The sequence below is a fragment of the Neophocaena asiaeorientalis genome, unplaced genomic scaffold, assembly GCF_003031525.2.
Source record: "Neophocaena asiaeorientalis asiaeorientalis breed wild unplaced genomic scaffold, Neophocaena_asiaeorientalis_V1.1 scaffold528, whole genome shotgun sequence".
In the NCBI taxonomy this organism is placed as follows: Eukaryota; Metazoa; Chordata; class Mammalia; order Artiodactyla; family Phocoenidae; genus Neophocaena; species Neophocaena asiaeorientalis.
This window is the reverse complement of record NW_020173938.1, coordinates 838,329-858,468: the sequence shown is the minus strand read 5'-3', so window position 1 is coordinate 858,468 and position 20,140 is coordinate 838,329. Positions and strand designations below refer to the sequence as shown.

The 20,140-nt window shown below is 57.0% G+C and overlaps 1 protein-coding gene across 2 annotated transcripts in view; it reads left to right on the top strand.

The window, feature by feature from the left end:
* NINL (ninein like) overlaps positions 1-20,140 on the top strand; it is a 117,676-nt gene that overhangs the window by 69,806 nt on the left and 27,730 nt on the right. For both annotated transcript variants that reach the window (XM_024752688.1, XM_024752687.1), the window contains exons 4-13: positions 3,154-3,326; positions 4,704-4,770; positions 7,157-7,347; positions 8,035-8,187; positions 10,004-10,171; positions 13,653-13,789; positions 14,764-14,904; positions 17,291-17,465; positions 18,311-18,421; positions 19,059-19,139. In XM_024752688.1, the coding sequence (XP_024608456.1) occupies positions 3,154-3,326; positions 4,704-4,770; positions 7,157-7,347; positions 8,035-8,187; positions 10,004-10,171; positions 13,653-13,789; positions 14,764-14,904; positions 17,291-17,465; positions 18,311-18,421; positions 19,059-19,139 (1,397 nt within the window). The remainder of the gene's footprint in view (positions 1-3,153; positions 3,327-4,703; positions 4,771-7,156; positions 7,348-8,034; positions 8,188-10,003; positions 10,172-13,652; positions 13,790-14,763; positions 14,905-17,290; positions 17,466-18,310; positions 18,422-19,058; positions 19,140-20,140) is intronic.

The window sequence follows — 20,140 nt, the reverse complement described above, 5'->3', positions numbered from 1 at the left end:
TTGGGAGCAGGTGCACGATGATCTGGGCACCAGGGGTACCGAGAGGGAGGCTTTGTGTGCCAGGCTTGGAGCTAATGGACGTTTTATGTAGATTCCAGTGAACCGTCCTAGAAGTCCTGTGGCTACTCCTGCCTGTTATTCAGGTGGGGTTTTGCAGCCTGGAGCCAGGCCCTGCCCACGCCCCTGGGGCTGAAGTCAGCTGCCCCACCTCCTCCTGCTGGAGCCACGCCAGAGCCCTGATGCTGGGGGAGGAGTCAGCCCGCCAGCAGCCCCATCGCCCTGCAACTCAGGCCATTGGCTGCTTTGTCTCACACTTGTCTTCCTTGAGATGGGAAGAAGCCCACTTGCCTTTCCCGACTCAGGGTTTTGGAGTGTGATCGTGTGACCGTGAACGTGGATGTGCCCAAGAAAGGCCGCGCCTCTGTCACTGCCCCCCTCTCCATGCTGGAACATGTGTGCGTCTGTGGGGTGTGTCCTCACTTCCTCCAAAGATGGGAGAAGCTGTTTCAGGACTGGCACTTTTCCACACCAGTTCCGTTTTTTTTGTTTGTTTGTTTTAGTTTTTTTATTTATTTAATTTTTGGCTGCATTGGGTCTTTGTTGCTGCTCTCGGGCTTTCTGTAGTTGTGGCAAGCAGGGGCTACTCTTCATTGTGGTGCACAGGCTTCTCATTGCGTGGCTTCTCATGTTGCAGAGCACGGGCTCTAGGCACACAGGCTTCAGTACTTGTGGCACGTGGGCTCAGTAGTTGTGGCTCGCAGCCTCAGTAGTTGTGGTGCACGGGCTTAGTTGCTTCACAGCACGTGGGATCTTCCTGGACCAGGGATCGAACCCGTGACCCCTGCATTGGCAGGCGGATTCTTAACCACTGAGCCACCAGGGAAGCCCCCCGGTTTTGTTTTGTTTTGTTTTTCTCTTCTTTCGATTTTCAGTGCTTTCCTCAGTTACACGGTTGTAAGCCCACCTGAGGCGGCTCGGACGGGGCTTGTGCACAGAGCCAGGGCACCGGGTGGCCCTGCAGCCACGGCTTGTGAGAGCCGGGGTGAGCCCTGCCCCGTCCTCTAGGGCCGTGTGCGTTTCAGCTTCTCACCGCAGCCACCTTCCCAGCCTCCCCCATCCAGGGGCTTCATCCCTCCTTCCCTGGCCCTGTCCACAGTGTCTCTCTCTCCTGCTTTCTAATCTGTCTGCCGGTCCTTCCCACCATCTCCCACCGTGACTGGAAAAATGATTGGAGCTTTGATGCTCCAGGGATGAGCATGTCATCAGGGGGCCAAACACCCCGGGGCTTTGAGGAACATCCCGCTTCCCCATCATTCTGCTCCTTTCAGTAAAGGCCGTTACAGAACATATAACCAATGTCTTTTCACTTGTAGACCTTGGTATTCTACTCCTATAAATAAATACGCACACGCAGGAGGCACAGCCAGGTGTCCAGCACAGGGCACCGTTGGCCTTGTGCGCTGCGGGCCGTCTGGGCAGCGGGTGGGGACTGGCTGTGACCCCCAGTGCTTCCCGCCAAGAGGCCGCGGCTCTGTGTTCTGTGGGTGGTGGGAAGCTGCCCCCTTCCTGTCGTGATTTGCCACGTGGACACTCTTTTCTAGAGAAGCGTTTCTCTCTGTTGGAGGGAGGGGGCTGACACGTTTGGGGAACATTATGAAACAGCTGTGTGTTTTCTGGGCATCTCATTCCTCTGAGGAAAGTGCTGACCTGCTGAAATGATGAAGAAATGGGGCCACATCCAGGGCGGGTGGGACTCCGACAAGGACGGGTTGGGTCGAGGGGGAACTCAGGAGGGGAAGGGCAGGAGCAAGGTCAAGCCACAGGGGGCAGACGTGGTGCTGGGTCACGACCTCCAGGTGAGCCGCGAACGGGCCGGGCCTGGGAGGGCCCACGTGCGTCAGGCCCCTCCTCGTCTTCTGCAGCTGGTTTCCCAAATGTGCTGCAGCTGCCCACTCCCACCTCTCGTGGCTTTCCTCTTCCCGCACCTCCCCCCCGCAGTAAAGGTGCGGAGCCTGTGTGCGGGCCCCTCCCCACTGCGTGGGGTACTCAGAGCCTCCTGTTTCCTCCCTGCCAGGGCGTCCGCTCCCTGCTCTCCAGCAGCCCTGGGAGTTCCCACACGGGAGAGATTACAGGGCCGGGCAGGGCCCGTGATAACCTCCGAGTGTCCCGGGGACATGGTCAGCCTGCCTTAAATGTCCGCTGTCAAGTGGAACTCAGCAGCTTCCTCCCCAAACTCCTCCCTTGTTCCTAGTTTCTGTTGGTCACTGGCATCACTGGCCAGGTTGGACCCAACCTCCTCCTCTGATGGTCCCAAGGTCAGGGGCTGCAGAGTTGGTGCGGAGGAGACAAGGGAGGTGGTACTTGGCCTTAGGAAGCGTGACGCATCCGTGTGAAACGGTCCTGTTTTCCTGACCTGGCCTTACTTCCTTGGATCCTCTCCCCCAACCTGCATGTTCTGGTTGCTTCCTTCTGAACCTGTGTCCTCTCCTGGCCGTGGCCCACTTCACCCTCCCCCATCTCTCTCCGGCTGCCCAGATTCCCTACAGAGTCAGCATCATTTCTTCTCTGCCTGCGGGGTCCCCACTGCTCTGCAGACGTGGGCAGGTAAGGAGGGAAGAAAGGTGCCAGGGGTTTATTAGGGCTTATGGGATTCTCATGAATCCCAAACTAAAATGCACTCCTGCCTCTATCCCAGACTTCAGACCCATGTGGAGTCTGAGGCTCCCCAGCTATGCTGAGGTCCTTGCCTACCGCATCCCATCCGGGGGGCAGGGGGGTCCTGTAGTGAGGGGGGTGGGTGGGACATGACCTTCTGGTCTCTAGAGCAGTATGTTGCTGGATTATTGGAGGCTTTTTTCCTTGTGTAAAAAGCTAGATTTTTGTATTAGTCTTTTATTGCATAACAAAAGCGTATTTTGGTTGGAAACATTTAAACAGCACCTAGAGTTTAGGATGGAAAGTCCCTGCCTCCCGGCCTGGCTGTCTCAGCCCCAGCCCCACTGTCGACCGTTCCCTGTGTTCTTCCAGGTGTTTTCCATGTGTGTCCCTGAGAGCCACGCTTTGCACCCGAACCTGCACCTTCGTAAAGGGCATCTTGGCAGCACATGTGGGCCCAGAGGCTGTTTGAGAGAACACCTCCTGTTTTTATTCCAGGTGCCCCCCGGGCTGTCCCCCCAAAGTACGTGAGTGGCTCTAAGTGGTATGGCCGTCGGAGCTGGCCCGAGCCCTGTGACGCTGCAGGTGGAGCCCCGTGTTTACCAGAGCAGACTGCCAGGCCCAGTGTGAGAAGCCAGCTCCGACGCTCTGCGTCTCTGGAAAGTGTGGAGGTGGGTCGATCCCCCCTTTGCCCTCGCCCAAGTACGCATGCCCCCCGCCATAGACACTGCTCATGTGACACGATACGGGAAGATGGGAGGGGGCATCTATCTCATCACCAGAGCACTTTGGGGAGTGACATTTAGTTTTAAGGTGTCTCTGGGTCTCGCTGTCTGCATGGAAACTGGCCACAGAGCGTCCTTCTTCAGACACAGGGGCCATGGAGAATGCCCTGCTCACCACTAGCCCCCTCCCCTGGCACTGCCAGCAGGAGAGGAAGTTTAATCAGCCGAGGATAGAGAAAGCAGCGCTGGGCGCGACTGAGGCTCACCCTCTACAACTTGGCGGGCATGTCATGCCAGATGCCTCCGGGGACCCCAGGCTCCCTGAGCTGTCCACTGCAGGAGCCTCGAGGGCTTTGTGTCAGAAAGGACTTCCACGGGGTAGATCCACACCCCACGGGTTAATCGTGGCTCGTTGGACCTGTTTTCGGGGTTCCAGAAAGTTCCTGCCTCCACCCCATTATGTCCACCTCTGTCTGATGAGGCTCTGGGGGGGCTTCCCTTTAATAAGACAGCTCTGGGCCCCCATATTAATTTGTTTATATTTTCAACATTTGTTGAGGCCAATAGGAAAAGCAAATAAATATGTATTTAGATCCTGGAGTCGCTTCTCTCAGGGATGTGCTGCACTTGGGCGGCACAAACAAACCCTAGGCCTTTGCTGCTTTATTCGCTCTCTTAAATTTGGCCCCAGGGATGGAAGGCTTCATGGGTCCGTGCCATCTCTGTGGTGCCGTTCTGCTTCTTAAAACCATCTTTGATCCCCAGAACTAGGACCCTAGGGTTGCTGCCTTTAGGGTTGTCAGCAGGTTGAATGCATTAGAAAAATGAGATATACCACCTGCCCCCAGAGCTCCAGCCTCAGTTCAGCGCCATTTCTAAGTGCTGAGTCTTGGTCAAGCCAGTGTTCCTTCCAAAATCAGAAGCAGACTTTGACTTTGTGGTCCGCAGACTCGGTCACAGAAGCGTGAGGTTTTACTGGACTTCTTGGTGGCCCAGCCCCTTGGGCACTGAGGTCTCAGCAGATCACCTGCTATCTCCGGAGCACCTGGGGGTCAGAGACCTGCTCTTCCTTGACTGTTGCCAACAGACATGGGTCATGAGGGGCGGGATGCAGAGGGTGCCGAGTGCAGGCCGCAGCGTGCGGTCCGAGAGAGGGAGCTGGTGTGCACGGGGCCTCGTGGCTGACCACCAGGGCTGCCCTGTGGGCTGGGGCTCCCCTTCCTCAGGTGTCCCCCCCACCAGCCCCACCAGACTGTTCGCGGTGCTCCGTCCGCTGCCCTTTCCTCTGGGGACTCACACGTCCTTTTCCTTCTGTTTTTCCAGAGTCTCAAGTCCGATGAAGAAGCTGAAAGTGCGAAGGACCCTCAGAATGAGTTGTTTGAAGCAAAAGGTAAAGCCCGGCCTTGTGGTCGGTGCCACCTTTGGCCAGTGCTAGGCTGCCAGGCAGTGGGCCGCCAGCCAAGGACAGTTTCCTGAGAAGTGCCCGGTGTGGGTGGTGTCCCTGGGGGGCCCTTTTCCTGGGGGCAGGGTCCCAGCTCTGGGAGACCCCTGAGGTCAGACCCTCGAGCGGGGACCACTGGCTAAGGGAGCAGCTTCACGGTCTGGGAGGACCAGCATGACCCCAGCCGGCAGGCGTGGGCCTGGGGACTCCTTCCTGAAGCACCCGGCCTGGGCCGGCAGCCTCCCTGCCTCCTGGGGCCCTGTCTGCCCCGAGTCGAGGGTAAGACGTGGTTCTGGTCCTGGAGAGCCTAACGGAGCACCCGGAAGGCAGCTGCAGGCGTGCTTAGCAAATCTGGGTGCATCAGCATATAGGTCTGCAGGTGCCTTAAGGACACCTCCCGCTGGAGTGTGTCACAGGGCAGAACGTGCAGGAACACGGCTCGAGGGCGAGACCCGAGCTGACCTTGAGCTTCTCCTGAGTGAGAGGTCTGCACTGGCACTGAGCATTATCCAGAATGTGGTCCTGGGGGGCTGAGGCTCTTGGTGGCTCAGTGTTGAGCTTGGTGACGTCAGGGGAATGACCGGAGTGCCTGTGCTACTGGACGAAGCAGAGGGACGCTTTTGTGTCTGGAAGAGCAGCCAACCCATGCCCTAAATCCCCCGGACTCTGTAAATCTTGGGGACGAGAGGAAGGGCTCCTGGGGAGGTTATTCACCGAGTCATTTCGGACTCTGCCCAGAGACAGGTTGGAGTTCTTCTTTCCCTCCAGGTTAGAACTGACACTGGTGTGTGAACAGTCATGTCAGACCTCAGAGGACTTATTTGCTCCTCTGCCAGCCATGAGAATACACCCCAGTGTCAGAATTGCTTTTCTATTGTTACGTAGAACTTTCAGATGTTTTAAGCTGGAAGGGATCTCAGAGGTGGCCCTTTCCTTGTGTTTTCCTCAGCTCAACCCACAGCATCATTCGTGAGCACACAGGCCCTGGCTTTCCTTGGCAAAGTGGCTTTCTGATCGTTAGTTGGGTTATCAAAGTAACGCCAAGGTGGCTCCTCTCCTGAAAACTCTAGACCACTGGCCGAGAGCCCAGGTCTGGTCAGGTGCAGGCAGCCCTCTTCCTGTGTTGGGCTGGGTGGTGTGGCCTGGGCGGGGAGGGAACTCTGCTTTGAAGCCTCGCTCATCCGAGGAGAGCTCCTCGTGGGCACCCCCAAGGTCTTTCCTCTTCCAGAGGGTGTTTCTCTGGCAAAGCTTCAGAAACCTCAGTAAGCCACCTGGCTAAAGTAGAAAAGTTATGAAACCTGGCCATCTGTCATCCAAACTCACTGAGGTGTCTTTGCATCTCAAAGACACCTGTGCCTCCTGCTGTGAGGTGGTGTGGAGAACACAGCCCACCTTGGGACGTTTTTTGCCAGAAAGAAAAAGAAAAAAGATAAAACTGAGCCTGAATCCAAACTAGGCTTTGATGCTAACTTCCGGTTTATAGGCGATGTTAGTGATGGAGGCATGCGACGAAGCAGAGTGGGGCAGGCAGTGAGGTGCTCGTGTTCCAAGGACTCGAGAGGAATAACCACACGCACAGGGAGGATTCTGTGTTGATACTGATTCAAAGAAATCAACTGTCGGGAGACTCTTGAGAGAGGGCTGGGTAAACCATTGTTGGTTTGTAGGGTGATGGTGGCATTGGGATCAGCAGTACACACAAAACACACAGGGGTGAGAACACAGCAGCTGGATTTTGCTTTCAAATACTTGAGCAAGAATAAACGGGGGTAGATGAAGCCGGGGTGGCCGTCTGCCCAAGGAACAGGACCACTGGCCTTTGCTAAACTGTGCTCTTTACTTTGGGTAGGTTTGAAGGGTTTCTGAAAATTAGTTTTTTGAACCTGACCTTTTTGTTCTAAGTACAAACCTTGCAGCTATGCTCTCAGTGCTGTGGCTTCGCAGGTTCCCTTCAGAAAATGCTTTCTGGGATTTCCCTGGTGGTCCGGTAGGCAAGACTCCGTGGCCCCCATGCAGAGGGCCCAGGTTCGATCCCTGGTCAGGGAACTAGATCCTGCATGCTGCACCTAAGACCCGGAGCAACCTAAATAAATAAATATCTTTTTGAAAAAAGAAAATGCTTTCCCCACATGCAGCAGATCCCTCCATTTGATTGTGAAAACTTGCATAGAATGCCAGTGGGAGAGTTATACCGTGAGCACTGTGTACCCACCACCTAGATTCCTCCTTTGAAGCTTGTCTCTCACATGTGTCCATGTGCCCGTCCCTCTGCCCATTCATCAGTCCATCCGATTTCAGAGTAAATTACAGCCTTGGTATGTGTCCCCTGCTTCAGGCCAGCTGCCAACCTGGGGTTCTGAGGTCTTCGGGAGCCTCCGGAAGCCCTGCAGCTCCTCCTTCGACACCCCCGAGAGCCGGGTCCGAGGCCTCTGGGAAGAGCTGGGTGTGGGCAGCAGCGGCCACCTCACCGAACAGGAGCTGGCCCTGCTCTGCCAGAGCGTCGGGCTCCAGGGCCTGGAGAAGGAGGTGAGAGAGGGCGGGGTGGACCTCCCTGATGGGCTGGGTCTTTGTGGCAGTCATGGTTGGTGCTGGGCCTGGAAAACCCCTTCACCGCCAGACACTGATTCAGTTGTCACCTTCTGGTCTCACATCCCGTGCTGACTCCCAGGGCTTGTGTCGAAGGTCCGTCTCTGGCCGCCTTCACGCAGGATCCTCCTCTGCTGGGGCACTCCTCCCCCACCTCTCCTCAGTGGCCCAGATCTGCCACCCAGCCCAAGTGTGGTGCCCGCAGCGTCTGGCTACGCTCCCAGCAGCTGTATTCACCCCTTCCCTCCTGCGGGGGCCAGGGGAAGTGGAGGGCAGTGTGATGGGACAGTCCCCTCCTTACTGAAGTGCTCTCAGCCCTGCCCTTGCTGACCCTGAGCTGCTGGGGGCCCGGGCCACGTTCCATACATACATGTCCCGCCATCCAGCAAGCTCCTGGCACGGCAGACATGGGATGGGTGTTTGTGGGTTTTGGGAAGCGCAAGTGGCCATTCACAGCAGGATGGAAACTGACCAGGTGTGTGGATTTCACACGCCAGAATGGGGAGACCACTGTTTGGATAGGACAGCGAGCCGCCTGCTTGGGGAGGGTGGGGGCCAGGCCTGGGTGGGGTGGGCACAGCTGCGGTGGGAGAGCCTCTGAGAAGATGCCTGGGGGCTTTTATTTAGGAACTTGAAGACCTGTTCAACAAGCTGGACCAAGACGGCGACGGCAGAGTGAGTCTAGAGGAATTCCAGCTTGGCCTGTTCAATCATGGATCCCCTCAACTTCTGGAATCTTCCACACTTGTCAAACCGAGCGGGTCCTGGTCTCATTACCAGGTAAAATGGGACGATTAACTCTTGAACCCCAGAGCGACTGCCATCACTCTCTGGCCTTCAGCATCTTCTGTAGGCCTGACCTCTCTGCCTGGTCCCCACAGAGGGTGCCCAGCAGTTGGTCGGGGTGTGTACACACACACGTGTGCTGTGGAAGGCTGTGCAACCTTGGGCTGATCTGGCATTGCTCCTGCCAAGTTGTGTGTCACTGGTGAGCTACTCACCTTCTCTGAGCCTCAGGTTCCTTGTCTGTAAAATGGACACACCTACCTCATAGGGGTCTTATGAGGATTTCCTGACAGTTCCTTGTTATGCCTCAATGTGGGGTACACTGTGTTCCAACAAGAGCACCGCCTTTCCCTCCTCCCCGGAGGGCAGTCACTGACGGGTCCGTGTCTTCCCCAGGATTAGCCTTAACAAGGATTCCTGGAGCTGTGCTCTCCCCATACTGTATACCTGAATTTTATCCTGTACAAGGCCAGCTGGAGGAGAGCAGATTTTAGGTGGTTATTTAAATTATGATGTTCAGTGCATTTGGTTTTTCTCAATCCCAGGACAGTCAGCCTCTGTCTCCCACCACAGGGCACGGTTGTCCTGGGGAGTCTTGCTGATCCCGCAGTTTGTGGGCAGCGATGCAGGAACAGTGACCTTGTTCTCTGCTAGGCCAGCCACGTCTGAGAATCAGGTTTCTGTACCTGAAGCCACTGAGACAGGGAAGGAACCAGGAGAGATGAGGGATGGTGCCAGGCCACCTGAGGGCAGAGACCACAGTGCAGTCGTGCCCAGAGCCTGTGGGAGGGAGGGCCTCCTCTGAGGTACAGCGGCCCCCGTTCCTGCCCAGAAAGTGCTGACATGGCCATGGGGTTGTGTCCTGTGCATGTGGATGCCAGCGTGGCTGGAGTGGTGACATGGGGCCTCGCACCTGGGCCCAGACAGAGATTCTCCTGCTCCATCAGGGGAGCAGGTGGGCCTGGTGGTCTGGGGGCCCCAGCAGCTGCTCCTTGTTCTGGCCCCAACTGCAGACGCGTGTCTGAAGGGCCCTGCCCTCCAAGGGGCAGGAAGCACAGCTGGATTCTTTTTTTTTTAAGATGTTGGGGGGGGTAGGAGTTTATTAATTTATTTATTTATTTTTGCTGTGCTGGGTCTTTGTTTCTGTGCAAGGGCTTTCTCTAGTTGTGGCAAGAGGGGGCCACTCTTCATCGCGGTGCGCGGGCCTCTCACTATCGTGGCCTCTCTTGTTGCAGAGCACAGGCTCCAGACGCACAGGCTCAGTAGTTGTGGCTCACAGGCCTAGTTGCTCCGTGGCATGTGGGATCCTCCCAGGCCAGGGCTCGAACCCGTGTCCCCTGCATTAGCAGGCAGATTCTCAACAACTGCACCACCAGGGAAGCCCCACAGCTGGATTCTTGCAGTACCTCGGCTCACCGGTCAGCTTTCTGGCTGAGGGATTTTTTTGCCCTTGTCTTAAAACTCTCTGACCCTGAATCTTGAGGACACGCGTCCTCTGCTTGGGCCACCCCCGCCCTCCTTCTGAAGCCCGTCTTGGGTTTCTCTGCACAGACCAGGTTTCCCTCAGCAGGAAGCCATTAGTGGTTTGGGGAGAAATTACCTCAGGGCCTGGCAGGCGCTGGGCGTCCCCTGCATGGCCTGGCGTGGACAGCGCTGAGCCCTGGGCTCGAGTCAGATCCTGCGGGCACCCCATTCCCTGGAGCAGGAATCAGTGCTGTTCTCAGGCCTCGGGGAGGCCACACAGGCGGGGAGGTCGGGGAGGGTGCATGAGGAGGCCACGGGGGCTCACAGATCTTGTCCCGACGTGCAGGTCCCAGAGGAGGGTGGTGGCCAGACCACCACGTCATCCCTTGTGTCCGTGAGCTCGGGCCCGCGCCTCTTGTGCAGCGTGGACGACGGCGCCGGCTTCGCCTTCCCGGAGCAGATCGTCACCCTGTGGGCCCAGGAGGGGGTGCACAACGGCAGGGAGGTCTTGCAGGTTTGGACCGGTCGCGCACGGCTGCCCCAGCAGAGGCGTCTAGGCGGGCGGGGCCACTGCCCACAGGGGAGGCTGGACGGAGCTCCCCCCGTCCCCCCCACCGCAGACACAGGCCCTGTGTAGGGAAGGCCCATCGTAATACTTTTTTCTTTATTTTTTGATATTAAGATATAAGAAGTGTTAAAAACATAATAAGTAAAAAGCAGAGAAAACCACAGCCTGAAACAAATCCGTTTGAAGGTAGGTTTCAGCATCTTAGACTCTCCCCCTCAGTGCGTGTCAGCCCCGGAGCTGATCTGCTGACCTGGAGGAGGGACGTCTTAGTGGACACCACTGTCATAGACGTCCAAGCGTTTCTACTCTCCCCGGACGAGCTCTGTGGGGAGTTCTTCTCCCCGTACCCGCCCTCCGACCTCCCTCCAGTGGTCACACACGAGGAGGCCTGTGCTCTCCCTGGTCAGTCAAGTCCCCTCTGTGGGGACACAGGGCAGCCCTGGGGCTTTGGAGGGAGTTCTGCCCTGGGTGGCAAGTCAGGTGCACACAGGGCGGGCACAGCAAGGGAAGAGTGCTGGGGCAGGTGTGGCGAACTAGATGAGTTAGTTTCATTTCCAAATTTCACTTTCCATTGTGAAGAAAAGCTTCAGCTCTACAGAAATCTATAGAATAATAAAGCCTGCCCCCCTCTGCTCCTGGTCTCCAGGGATGGTGACACGTAAAGGTCTGGTGGGCATTCTGCGAGCTCTCCCCTGGCACAGGAAAGAAATGCATATTTAGACATTCCCATTTAAAAAATTTCTTTTGCAAAATTGGTGTCATACCCTATACCTTGCTAATTTACATTACCCTTTCCCTGTCGTGGGACACGTATGTTTTTTTCCTGTTATGAATCTTGTCACCTGTAATGCACGTATACCCTTCTGCCCCTGTGCTGGTATTTCTCGGTAGGTTGGATTCCTGAAGGTACGCATTTTACCTCTTGATAGCTTCTATTGTATTGCCTCCAAAAATGTCCATATTGGCACAAACCAATAGAACAGGAAGGAGAGAAAAACCAGCCTTTAAGACAATCTGCCTGACTCCTCAGGCCAGACTCGCTTGGACCTAAGCTTCGCCGTTGCCGAGTCCCGCTGCCCAGCAGCCCGGGCAGAGCCCGACGCAAGGCCATCCCTGGACAGCTGGCCCACAGGACTATTCTGAGAACCAGAGGCTGAGGCCGGACCACTGAAATTGGCCCCCGGGGAGGGCCAAGAGCAGAGGGACTCATGGTTTTTTGTTTTTTGGGTTTTGGCTGTGCCACACAGCACGTAGGGTCTTAGTTCCCCAACCAGAGATCGAACCTGTGCCCCCTGCAGTGGAAGCATGGAGCCCTTAACCACTGGACCACCAGGGAAGTCCCAGAGGCTCATGGTTTGGAGATTCTCCCTAAGACGCTGCTCCTGATTCCCTGCGCTTGGAGGTGGGCTGGCTGCCATCAGGATCCGGCCACTGACGAGTCTCACGCTTGCCCTCGGACACTTCAGGACTTACTCTTATCACTGATCTCTTGCTGTCACAGCAAGTTTCCATTCCTTTAGCAACTGATGATTTTCCAGTTGCTCAGGGTTTGATTCCATTGAATTGAGAGGCAGTGACGTTACTGAACTCCCCTCAGCAGGACCCTCCACGTGGCCCCCCAGGCGTATCTGTCCCCCTGACATAGGGGGGCTCTCGGGTGAGCTGGCAGGCAGTCGGGGTGTCCTGGTGCAGCAGGTCCATAACTGGTCACCTGTGACACTGGGCGGGACCGCCAGCTGCCCCTGAGCACACCTGCCTGAGAGAGGTGTGTTCCCTGGGGGAGGAAGCCCGCTAGGCGAGCCCTGGCCTGGACGTGCTGGCCTCCCACACCTAGCTTCTCAGGACCTCACGCGAGTGTCTGTGGGACCACCACCAGGGCTGCTCTGTGCGGATCCCTGACCTCCTCAGGAATCAGGAGCCGCGCAGCCGGGTGTTCCTAGCCTGGGGTCTCCAGGAGCCTGCTCTGCGGTCTTCCCGAGGCCCAGCAGGATGGAGAGTGGACCTCGTCGGAGGCTGGAGGCCTCCCGTCCCTGCCACATGGGATCCTCTCCAGGGCAGCCTGAGCCTCCTCCCAGCATGGCTCTGGCTTCCGCAGAGCCCCGTCCAGGAGGGCGGAGAGGGGCCTCAGCCTCCCACGCCCTGGCCTGGGAAGCCACACACTGCTAGCCTGGCACCATCCTGGGGGTTACGTAGGTCCGTCCCAGTCAGCACAGAAGGAGTACATGGGCATGAATGCCAGGAGGCAGGCGCCCACGTTGTGCCACGTGGTCTTTCTAATTGGGAAGCTGCCGCTGGGACCACTTTCTGTCCTCTGCCCCCGCCCGTGGTTTCGTTGCTGGGAAGTGTGCGCTCGTGTCAGGACTTCAGCTTCCCAGTTGCTGCACATGCTTCAGCTGAGTGTCATTTCTCTCCGGAAGCACTCGCGGCCGTGGGGAAGGACGGAGGTTCAAGTCTCCGCCTCATAAGTTAAAGGAAGGGCCTCCCCGTGGGCCCTGCCACGTGCCTGCCCCGCCCGTGTGTCTGGGCCTTGTAGCCAAGTGCGCCCATCGCTGCAGGAGCAGACGTGGCAAAAGTGTTCTTACTGGGCAGCCAGCAGGATGGACGGGCGTTCCTGTCCTACTCTCTCTTTCTCTTATTATGGTAAAATACATAAAACAAATTTTTTCCATTCTTTTAACTGTGCTTTTCCGAGAATCCCAAGGGTGAATGAGTGCGACTGTCTGGAATGCTGGGCTGTGGCTCATCTCTCTCTGATAGGTCCTGTGTCCACCAACAGAACCCCCATCTGTTCCTGTATCTGTTTGTGTGGTTCAGAGACATATTAGTCAGGATTCTTTGAGTCTGAAATGGCAAAAACCCAAGTCAAACTAGCTTGGGCAGGAGGAGGTTAGGGACCTTCGTGGTCAGTCGGAGAAGGACGTTAGGCTCGGGGGTCCTAGCTCCGGGTGTTGTCTGGACTCTGCTGGTGGGGGCCTTGGCCTCAGGTCCAGTCCCCTTGTGCAGCTCCCCAGGGCCCACGTGGTTTATACAACACCTGATTTCACAGGGAAAAAGCCCTTCTCTGGCCTCCCTATCAATCCCCAAAGTCCTCTGCTTGGGACATGCCCCCTTCTGTGTCTGTCACTTTGTCCAGGGAGGGGGACTCTGTCCAGCCTGGGTCATGCCCACCCTCGAGGCATGGGAGGACACTGGGGTTGACAGGGTTGGGGGGACCGTAGTGGGGATGGGGAGACATGGGTTGACAGGGATGGGGGGACCGTCAGCGGGGTTGGGGCAGGGGAAGGGCTCCACCCAAGAGGCAGAGACTTTGCAGAGAGAAAAGGAAGGTGCAGGGACAACGTGGTCTGGGCCTGACTGTCCTGAGGGAGCCCGGAATCGCCTGGAGACCCACTCATCCCGCCTGGCTGATGGACCTTGCTATTTTCAGAGCCTCGACTTCAGTGTGGACGAGAAGGTGAACCTTCTGGAGCTGGCCTGGGCCCTTGAGAACGAGCTCATGATGGTGGGCGGTGCCACTCAGCAGGCAGCCTTGGCCTGCTACCGCCAGGAGCTGAGCTTCCGCCAGTAAGAGCCCCGATGGGGAGGGTGTGTGGGTGCCGCTGGCTAGACCGGCCTCCTTGCCCCCGGGTTCGGGCACCCGGCAGGAGGAGAAAGAAGGATGCTTCGAACACAGTCACAAAGCACAGCACGGCAGTTGGGCCAAGAACACAAACCATTTTAATTGGGTTTGGCTCTGGGTTTGGCTGGCTTTTCAGGCCGTCCGTCTGCTGAGCAGGTTGGCACAAAGATTGGTTTTCGTGTGTTTATTGATTTTCTGAAGCTACAGAAAAGACTGGCAGAAATCCCAACCTCGATCCTCAAGACTTTGCATCTCATTAGGTACCAACAGTTGAGCCTTCTGTCAGGCAGTTCGGCAAAGGGGACCAGAGAAAGACTGTGCTTTGGGACAGGGATGCCTCTTCAGTGGGAGAAACGGGCACCAGGATAGCTGGTGCCAGAGATGGTTTGCACAGAGCCTTGGGCGGGACCCAGGGTGACCAGACAGGGACAGGGCCACATACAGGAGTCTCCTCTGTTCTGAGCAACTCCCTGCACAGTCACTCTGATGCCAGGCTGCAGGTGGCAGGGCTGTGGCCAGGCAGGATAATGGGTGGCCAGCTTCCTCCCCTTCATGCATCCAGTCCCAGGTTAGATGCTAGGGATCCCTGGGGCCCGAGACCCAGCTGCAGGCAAGAGGGAGCGTAGATAAATTCCTACCTGTCCTGAGGCCATCTGGAGGGGTGGCACGCTGCACGTTCTAGGCTCAGACCTCCTGGTTCAGAAACCTGCTAGAAACCCCTTTGCCAGGCAGCTGGCCTGTCGCTGTATGTGCTTCTGTAAACTGGGCACAGTAACTGTAGAAACGGCCCTGGGAGGAGGAGGGTCAGAGCCCAGCGCTGGCCGCTGCGCGGCACCGTTAGCCCAGCCATGTTTGTTCCTGCAGACGGGCTTGCTGGGCCCAGAGCGGTGTCCCCTTTGACCCCGCCTCCTTCACGCAGGGGGCAGGTGGAGCAGATGGCCAGGGAGCGAGACAAGGCAAGGCAGGACCTGGAGAAGGCAGAGCAGAGGCACCTGGAGTTTGTGAAGGAGACGGATGACCTCCACTCTGCCCTGGAGCAGCTCGCAGAGGAGAAGGTCAGGTAGGTCCCGCCGGGGTCCCCGGCCGAGGGTGGGCAGTGGACGCGGGCGGCCGCCAGCTGAGGCCCTGCTGTCTCACCTGAGCCCAGCACTCTGCTGACGTCCTTCCTTGAGGGAAGACGGTGCATTTTAAGAAGCAGTCTTGCCCTTCGCTTGGGAGCGTGGCGTCTGGCCGAGTGCCTGTGACGAGCGTCTTCAGGGGAAAGTGCTCTGCTGGCCTCACTCTCTGCTCCATCTGTCGGGGTCTGTCCCACTCAAGCTGAGTCTTCTGTCCGTGCCTGTGATCAGCGAGACGGGTGGACGTTTTGAGAGGACCAGGGAATGGCTTTGCAGCCTGTTGGCTCCGCAGGAGGGAGCCTGGGGCCCAAAACCGCACACCAGGCATCGCCCATCGGGTGGCCTGAGCGGACTCCTGGTGAGCTGGCCGGGATGGTGGTGGACAAACCAGAGGAAAGAATTTCTGACCTTTTCGAAAGGCTTTCCCCCTCTCCTGAGGCGCCACCCGCCTCCCGGTGGCTCTTTACCGCGGCTGCGCTCTGCTGCCTCCCTGACGTGCGCGGACGTGGGGCTGTGTCCTGAGGCGAGGCCTGGGGACGTGGGGTCCTTGGGGCTCCCTGCTCTGGAGCAGCCTGACCCGCACACGTCCTTCCTCTGTGCCCTGTGCTGCCCCCCACCCCAGCGCCCACAAGCTTAAGTGTGGACGATTTTAGGCGATCGGTCAGGGAGCTGAGAACTGATTTGCGTTGGTCTCGGCCCGGTCGGCCTGACTCTCCCAACCACCCAGAAGGGACTCAGCGAAGTTCTCTCTGGGTCGGAGAACCAGAGACTCCAAGGCCGTATCTCAGTCCAAGAATCTGGTGGGGGAACACACGAAGCCTCGAGGGTCACGCGAGTGTTTGGATTTTGCCCAGTGAGCAATGGGGCATCATTGGTACGTTTTTAGAAATCGTTTTTATGGTTTTGTTAGGTTGTTTTTATTACAAAAGTAATAAATGATACATGTTCACTGTAGAAAACTTAAAAAATACAAGTAGGGACTTCCCCAGTGGTCCAGGGGTTAAGAATCCGCCTTCTAATGCAGGGGATGCAGGTTCGATCCCTAGTCGGGGAACTAAGATTCCACGTGCCACAGGGCAACTAAGCCCTCATGCCGCAACGAAGAGCCCACGTGTGGCAACTAAGACCCAATGCAGCCATAAATAAATAAATAATTAGAAAGAAAGAAAATACCAAGTAAAAGGAAAAATAAAAGCAAAAGTCTCACATCCACGGAGGTTATCTCTCCTAACATTTTTTGTGAGTCCCTCGCTTTTCCATGCACGTGATTACTTACAGAATGGTGTTGGTGTCGCATATACTTTCTGACGGCCACAGAGCACCCGTGATGTGGGTCTGTTCTGCCGTATTTTACTGCACTTTTCCCCTTTAAAGAGTGGAGGGATATGATCAAATTTGTGTTTGTAAAATTAGCCCCGAGATTTGTGGGCTGTTAGATTAATCACACTCGTCAAACCTTTTCCCTAAGTGATGGCTGCCCCCCTTCCCCTCATGCCCCTGCCTCGAGGCTCTGGGGTGAGATTGAGGGAGGCCGAGCCCAGTGTTTCTCATGCTCTATTGTTGACGTGGCCAAGCTCTGCTGAAGAGTTTCATTCGTCTTCAATCTAGATAGACTGGGTCTGAGAATCCTTTTAAGCAGCTGTTTTAGCGATAAAGCTAAGATCTAGCACTGTTTTCCCTGCTGATAGAAATGGTTGTTGCGGGGACTTCCCTGGCGGTCCAGTGGTTACGACTCCGTGCTTCCACTGCAGGGGGTACAGGTTCGAGCCCTGGTTGGGGAACTAAAGTCCTGCATGCTGCAAGGTGCAGCCAAAAAAAACCCCACAAAGCAATGGTTATTGCAAAAGATCACGGCAGAGTCTGAGGGGAAGGGCCTCTGCACCTTTCTCTGGCTGCTTTGGGATTTGCCACGTACTGGTTTTCTGATGCCTGTGTCCTCGTGACAGAAGCTGGCTTCTGTGCGCATTTGGTCACTGAAAGCTTTGGTGCTGCCTTTATTTATTGATTCATTTTTTGATGATGTGGAGGAGGTTGAATGGCCGAGGAGCGTCAGAGACCTACCCAGAGGTCACCCGCTAGCTCACCCCAGAGGCCAAGGGACCCACTGGCTCACCTTGTCTGTGTGGGGTCACCTCCACCAGCCCCAAGGAGGGATTTAAGGAGGCCCCGCATCCTTAAATGGCACAGCATCTGCAGCTCTCTCATCTGCCAGGGTGGACAAACGAGTCCCAGACGCTGTGGCCGAGTGCTCCGGCGAGAGACCCCGGGGAGGGAGAGGCCCAGGTGGCGCCCCTCAGGAGCCCGACGAACCATGTGCCATGTGCCTTGCAGACGCCTGGAGCAGGGGTACAGGGAGAGGCTGAGTCTCCTGCGGTCCGAGGTGGAGGTGGAGCGTGAGCTGTTCTGGGAGCAGGCCCGGCGGCAGAGGGCTGCGCTGGAGGAGGACCTGCAGCGCCTTCGGGCCGAGGAGGCCAGCCTCCGCCAGAAGCTGAGCCTGACCCTGAAGGTAGGGGTGTTCGGGGGGCGGAGGGGTGCCTCCCACCCGGAAAGACGGAGGCGAGGTTGCCTAAGGGTCCATCCTCCACACCCACACCTCCCTGGTCCAGGATTAAACCCTCCCCGTGGTGCTGGGGGTTTCACACTAAAGAACATTTCCTGCAGCCATGGAAAGAGCCCATCTCTCAGCCAAAGCAGAAAGGGTCCTGGCTTTTCTGGGAGACACATGGTGCCTCATGTCCAGCCGTGTGGGCAGCAGCATGGGGGACCCGAGGGCCTCTGGGTCAGCGGCTGCAGCCACCTCTGCTGCACCCCTGGGACCAGAGCACCAGTGGGGTCAGTGAAAGACAAAAGCATCAGCCTGCGCCCCCAGCCCTGGAGCAGACGCAGTCTTCCGGGCTGTGGAGAGCGCCCCACGACCGGCGCCCACCCTGCATTTGCTTCCAGTGAGGTGTCCCCGGCCCCCCTTCCTCCTCCTTCCCTAACTTGGGGCTGCGGGCTCTGTCCGCACCTGCCCTGCCTCCCTCGCCTCCGTCCCCCTGGAGGACACGCTGGACATATGCCTTCTTTTTAGTTCCTGTGTCTGAGGACACTGCCTTGCTCCTGGTGGACACCTGGGCCGTCGTGGTACAGCTTTCAATTTGTTTTTTAGAAGACGGCTCGGGAAGGGTTGCCCGAGAGCTTGGGTGGGTGGGAGAAGATGAGGCAGTGGGAAAGGGGGAGTATCCCCAAGGGCTCCGTGGGGTCCACCTTCCCTGCTCATGAGCCCTGCCTCTCGCTCGGAGGGGGCAGCCCTTCCACACAGCTCCCTCCTCCGTCCCCGAAGCCGGCCGACCGCTGGCCTGTGTCTTGTAGGAAAACAGTCGACTGCAGAAGGAGATGACTGAAGTCGTGGAGAAGCTCGCAGAGTCGGAGAAGCTGGTCCTGAAGCTGCAGAATGATCTGGAGTTTGTGTTGAAGGACAAGGTGGGTCCTCTTGCTGATCCTGAGTCTCCAGAGAGGCGCCCCTGGGCGCCGGGTAAAGGGCGTCAGGGTCTTGACGAAGAATACACAGGCGATGGAATTTAGGTTTTTTTCTCCTAAAATTCTATAATGGAGAGAAAATTATCACGGCTACTTTCCCTGTGTTTTCCTCCACTTCATGCAGTGCAGGGGTGCTGGTGACGCCCGGGTGATGCCCTGCACGTTGGCCTTTTAGTGACAAAGCCAGGAGCAGTCAGCACCCTCTGCACAGACCCCAGTGACAGGGTCTTGGTGGTAGTGGGCACAGAGGAGAGGTTAGAGGCGCCCCAGCTGGCCCTTACCATCACCTTCAGAGAAGGAGGGGAGGGGAGGTGCAGGGTCCAGGCAGGGGGCCTCCCAGGTGGCCAAGGCAGGAAGGCAGCCCAGGCTCCAGGTGGGAGCATGGCCGCCTTCGATAAATTCCAAACATCCTTCTGCCCTGAGACCTTTTAGACAAGGGGAGGGGAGGAAGAGGAGGGTTGGGCAGCTGTACCTGCAGATGCTAATAAGCCTGGCGGGGACAGCGTCTGGGGGTGACAACACACCCACTACCTGGCCTCAGGTCCTGGCCCTCATTTTCCTGCCTGCATCTGGCTTTCAGCTGGAGCCACAGAGCACGGAGCTCCTGACCCAGGAGGAGCGGTTCTCAGAGGTCCTGAAGGAGTACAAGCTCAAGTGCCGGGTATGTGGCCCCCTACCTGCGGGGTCGTCAGGGCCTGTCCGCTCAGACCCGGGTGGGCCCTCGCACCCTCTGGCCTCCATGTGGAGGGTGGTCCAGCCCGGGCCCATAGGAGCATCCCTGTATGAGCAGAGCAGGCCAGAGCCTCTGATCTTGGCCTGCCTTCCACCAATGGGGTCCTCCGGGCCTCGTGTTCTGAAAGGAGACGGGTGGGACTTGCCTGCTCAGCACGTGTGCCCAGCCCCACACGGGCTGCCCAGGTGGCGAGACGGCCCCTGTCCTAAGTCCCCCTCTGTGTGTCCCGGCACCATGTAGGGCTTCATCTTGTCTCCTGTGGTTGAGTGTTTGCATTTCCTGGGCCAAATCTACCAACGTGAGCCCACTCGGCTGGCACTGCCGCTATGCAGAAGAGGGCATAGGTGGTGAACAACGTCAGTGCTGGGGAAACAGATCATAACCCATTACTCTCTCGAGATTACCGAGGACTCCAGCAGATAGAACATTATTGTTTGGAGTTAGGGGTCTAGTATCCATTTGCCTCTTAATGATTTCCTTCCCAATTAATGTTAAGAACTGTCTTTCTGCACACGATGATTTGGCCATACCAGAGGATAAAGGTGAGCCTGTGCTGGTCTGCAGTGTGACGTGACCCTTACCTCCTGCCCTCCACATCCTGAATCCCGGGTGCGCCTGCGTGTGGTCAGCTCTCACCCTCCTCGGGTGCCCGAGTGGTGTGTGTGGTTTGTGGTTAGGGGACGTGGTGCAGCTGGAATGTGCCGCTTGACTTTCTGAAAGGAACTCTCTTTCCTGCTGTGTTTTCTCTGTCACTTTGAGCACCTGTAACTAACCATCCATTAATACATTGCTTTAGTGCACCTGAATTTTTTCAAACAACTGTAACTGCCTTCATTTTTTCACATGACTCTGTCAATTAACAGCTGCTGCTGCTTTCACTTTTGGTTCTCAAAATTTTACATTTTCAAATATCAGCAGGAATATTTTAC